The sequence below is a fragment of the Sinocyclocheilus rhinocerous genome, unplaced genomic scaffold (assembly GCF_001515625.1).
Source record: "Sinocyclocheilus rhinocerous isolate Xijiao unplaced genomic scaffold, SAMN03320098_v1.1 scaffold3337, whole genome shotgun sequence".
Classification (NCBI taxonomy): domain Eukaryota; kingdom Metazoa; phylum Chordata; class Actinopteri; order Cypriniformes; family Cyprinidae; genus Sinocyclocheilus; species Sinocyclocheilus rhinocerous.
Window position 1 is genome coordinate 21,409 of NW_015639532.1, and position 5,105 is coordinate 26,513.

Sequence of the window (5,105 nt, forward strand, 5' to 3'; positions counted from 1 at the left end):
ACAAAAGACTGCAATGCATGCCTGTTTTATATCTTTTATTTATTTATTTTTATACAAAATATTTACAAACTTTTTAAATACATTGTTAAATGTTTGGCATTAGGACAGTTAAATATATGCAAGTCAACTCCTGTTAGTTGATCGGTAAGTTATCATGGGCTATGGGCACCGCCATTATTTATCACACCGGTGTGATTGTACGCTTCAGGGACCAGCCTAGACTGATCACACCGGTGTGATCGTACGCGTCAAAGGGTTAAGGATTGCTTTTTCAGTGAAACTTATTCCTTGCAGTTGGCAGGTAAAAGGCCTTTCTCAGGTGTGAATTCTCATGTGGTCATTAAGAATTCCTCTTCGGGTGAAACATTTTCCACACTGTTGGCAGGTAAATGGCTTCTCTCCAGTGTGAATTCTCATGTGCCTGTTAAAGCTTCCTTTTTGAGTGAAACTTTTTCCACACTGTTGGCAGGTGAAAGGGTTCTCTCCAGTATTAATTCTCATATGGACGTTAAGGTTTCCTTGTAGATCAAAACTCCTTCCACACTGAGGGCATGTGTAAGGCTTCTCCCCAGAATGAATTCTCATATGGGTGTTAAGGTGTCCTTTTTGAGTGAAACTTGTTCCACACTGTTGGCAGGGGAAAGGGTTCTCTCCAGTATGAATTCTCATGTGGACTTTAAGGTTTCCATGTAGATCAAATCTCTTTCCACACTGAGGGCATGTGTAAGGCTTCTCCCCAGAATGAATTCTCATGTGGGCTTTAAGGTTTCCATCTTGATTGAAACTCTTTTCACACAGAGGGCATGTGTAAGGCTTCTCTCCTGTGTGAATTCTCATGTGGTTATTAAGGTTTTCTTTTTGTTTGAAACTTTTTCCACACTGTTGGCATGTAAAAGGGCTCTCTCCTGTGTGAATTGCCATGTGGACTTTAAGCTTTCTAAGTAGATCAAAACTCTTTCCACACCGAGGGCATGTGTAAGGCTTCTCTCCAGTGTGAACTCTCACGTGAATTTTAAGCTTTCCATGTTGATTGAAACACTTTCCACACTGAAAGCAGGTTAAATAATTTTTAGTCCCTGTCTTCTGAGCCCTTTTTCGTGAGGAAGTTTTTTCAGTCTGTGAGCAACTAAAATATTTTTCTCCAGTTATGACATCACAGTGTTTATCATACTGTTCTTTCTCTTCCATTTCATTCAGTACTTCACACTCCTCTTTCAGTGCCATCACATCTAAGGTGAAAAAATACATAAATGTTAATTCCAGTTTAATGCCACAAAGCAACAGACATCAACATATTTAGACACAAAACATCAAAACTAACAACATGTATTCTAGATCCTAAATGCCAGGGGTGCCAAACTCAGTTCTTGGAGCATGAATAAGCCTTTCTGCATCAGGCCTAGAAAGAAAGGGGTTAAAAGTGTCTAATAATCTGGAGATGAAAAAAGTAACTTTAGTAATATTTAGTAATATAAAACAAAATTTCAGTTTAATTAAAAAAATAAGTTTCATCCACACCTTTATTTCCAACAAATAAGCAGAAAGAGTTGAAGAGGCAGAAAGGAAAACAGGCTGAGTGCTAAAATAAATCTGGGTATTTTCAGCATTGCAATGTTAACCCAGACCATACTTCTGGATAATCTGCCCAAGAGGCAGCAAATAGATACTGAACAAAGTAGGACCCAATACTGACACCTGAGGGACACCCTGTCGTAATGGCACAGTCTGAGATCTGCTAGTACCCAGATAGACAAATTGGGAATGTTCTGAGTTCAATATAAATCCAATCCCACTTTATAGCCATAATCTGCTAAATAATATGACACACTGTATCAAATGCAGCACTAAGATCTAATAAAAACAAATAGTACAAAACCAAAAAAAAAAAAAAAGCTGAGATGAGGAGGTCATTCATGACCCTCATTAAAGCAGTCTCCGTACTATGTACAGACCTAAACCCTGATCGAAAAGGTTCTAGTAATCTGTTCATAGGAAAATGATTTGCTGTTGGCCAACAACCACATGCTCAAGAACTTTACAGAGAAATGGCAAAATTTGAAATTGGTCTATATATGTGGTGTTGCCATTTTAAAAGCAGGAGGGACAATCCCTATGTAAGGTCCATCCAATTGGCCCGACAAAGGTATTCAATGATGTATGAAGGTTTCCTGCATGTTCCGTCTTTTCAGTGTGCAAAGTAATTTAAGTTGTTAAATTTTAATCTGACTCCATTTTATTATGACCTTGAATTTAGGTTGTCATGCAAATTGGTTGTTAATCCATTTCTAATTATAATTATTCTGACCTTTACTTCAGATTTTACTCGCTCTTTAGGAATCTATGTCACTCAGAGTCTATGTCAGTCATTTTATGTAGAGCTCACGGTCACAAACTCACCAGTCTGACCATTAGCTAGGGCTGAACGATTTTGGAAAATAATCTCATTTAAGTTGTTAAATTTTAATCTGACTCCATTTTATTATGACCTTGAATTTAGGTTGTCATGCAAATTGGTTGTTCATCCATTTCTAATTATAATTATTCTGACCTTTACTTCAGATTTTACTCGCTCTTTAGGAATCTATGTCACTCAGAGTCTATGTCAGTCATTTTATGTAGAGCTCACGGTCACAAACTCACCAGTCTGACCATTAGCTAGGGCTGAACGATTTTGGAAAATAATCTAATTGCGATTTTTTTTTACCAATAATGAGATTGCGACTTCCAACATTGTAAGCATGTAATAATTATGACAACATAAAGCAAATAACAAATAAGCCTGGTGTAAACATTAATATGAAAGTCAATAACAAATCACACAAACTAAAGTAGATTGCAGAAATATAAAAACAAATCTGTTGCTTTACCACACTACTTTAGGTAATTCAAAGTCACTGTATTAAACATAGGTAAACATGTGGACTCACTTTTTAAACACTGTCTGTTAACTTTAGACCAGTGGTTCTCAAACTTTTATGGTCGCGCCCCCCTTTAGACCTATAAAAAAATCTGTCTCCGCTAACACATTTGCAACTGCATAAAACTGAACTAAAGTCAAGCTGTTAGTCAGAAATCTAGCATCCCACCTGATGTGTGCCCCATGCTCCATCTAACCTGAGATCTAGTATGCACTTAACCCTGGACGCAGATTTGCGGAAACAAACACCTTCACTTAATCCACGTGAGAAAATAATTTAGTATAATTTAGTGATTTAGTAAGTCGGAATAATATCAAATGTGACAATTTATTATTAGTCAGGTAAAATGTATTATGTCAATTACATAGTAAATTCAAAGATAATCAATACAAAATGTCAAAGACTAGTCTGATATACCTTTTAGTCTACTTCCTCTTGTAAGATTGAGACCATTGTACTAGTCGCACTGAGACATTTCAAATGATACCAAACACGACTGTGAATATCACTTGCTTTCATGTAGAACATTATATTATGCTATTGACCATTCTGAGTGAGCTGAGTAAGGGGAAGGATGGGTGAAGGGAAGGAAGTGGGGAAAAAGGAACATATGTATAGGTGAGAAAGAAGCTTTCCAACATCTCTCAGCGAGATGTAGAAACAGATGTTGGTATGTTAATACCAACATCTGTTGGTATTAACATACCAACATACCAACAGATGTTGGTATGTTAATACACTGTGTTTGTATTGTCCATATCTCAGGAGATCAAAGTGTCTGAGGTCTTTTCAGCCTTACACCTGCATCATGTGAGGCATTCACAATAGCAGAAATATGAGGAACAATAGCTGGCAAACAGTTCTTCAGAACAATAGTGGCAAGAGGATTGAACATACAAGTAGTAGAATTCATTGTTAAAAACGATTTTAAAATAAAATCAGAATTTACTATTGTAATACTTGAAAAACTGAAGAGGATAATTGAGAGGACACAACTAATTCAGATGAAAAATCAGAGGCAATAGTTATAAATATAGTGAATTTCACATGAGAAATAATTGAGAAATTCATTACACAGCTCAGTGGAGGAACAGTTAATGTTGTTAGTAGGTCCAGTAAGATTGTTAATTGTTCTAAACAGAACCCTAGGATTAGAAACACCACTGCTGTTAACAGTTGAGTAATATGTAATTTTTGTAGTTTTAAGAGCATTATGGTACTCAATCTGATGCTGTTCAAACATTGAACCGCCAGGCCAGATTTCTGTTTGTATTGACACTCTAACTGCCAGCCCATCACCTTAGTTTACCATGAAGATGATCTCTTAAAAGAAAAGCAAAGGGCAAACTCAACCAGAATGGATTCATTCACAATCTGCAGAAAAGAAGAAATCAAACTAAAACTAAGAAGGTTGTAGTCACTTATATATACATAAGTATATTCAAGCTGGTCGATGACCACACCTGAAGTGCAAACCATCCACAAAACTCACAGTATTATAACAATTCAAATTATCTACATCAGTGATTCTCAACCTGTTTTGGACCAGCACCCCCTACCCATTATCCAGGTCCCTTACACCCCCCATCAAATAAATGTAGTCTAATTGTCTTCACTGAATTTTAAAGTTGATGATTATTTTGTGTTTATAATGAGTACTATTATTATATTTACAGTAAACATGAGCCGTATTCGGTAATGCGATATATCACGATAATGAACATGCATGATATTGTTATCGTGGGCACTTCAAAATACCATGAATAATTATCTATTACCAATTATTCAGATTTTTTGAATGCATTTTAAGAATACTTTTCCCATCAACTGGTCACAATGCACAACACTGCTGCGCACTGTCATGTAAACAAGCACGGATGAGAAGCACATGACGCGCTGAATGAAAGCGCACATTCACTCACTCTCTGACAGCAGATGGCGATGAACAGCAGAAATGCAGCAGTTACCCCGGAAAAACGTAAACAAAGCAGCTGCGCAGCGCTACTTTCTGAAACGTATATAAATGATTTAAACAGCCATTCAGATTTTTGTATTCGTTATGCCGTTCATCACAGCGCCAAATACTTAAATATTTAGACTTAATATGCTATTTATTTTCAAACTTTTTTACATTTTAAGATGGACTACAACATGCCTTAGATATTGTTTGAAAATGTTTTGATTCTT

General features: G+C 36.4%; 1 protein-coding gene across 1 annotated transcript; it reads right to left on the reverse strand.

Moving 5' to 3' along the window:
* Positions 1-310: 310 nt before the first annotated feature.
* On the reverse strand, positions 311-1,225 carry LOC107751427 (gastrula zinc finger protein XlCGF8.2DB-like). Its single transcript, XM_016567153.1, has one exon. The coding sequence runs from the start codon at positions 1,222-1,224 to the stop codon at positions 316-318; it is 909 nt and encodes a 302-aa protein (XP_016422639.1). The 5' UTR covers position 1,225; the 3' UTR covers positions 311-315.
* Between the last annotated feature and the right edge of the window lie 3,880 nt (positions 1,226-5,105).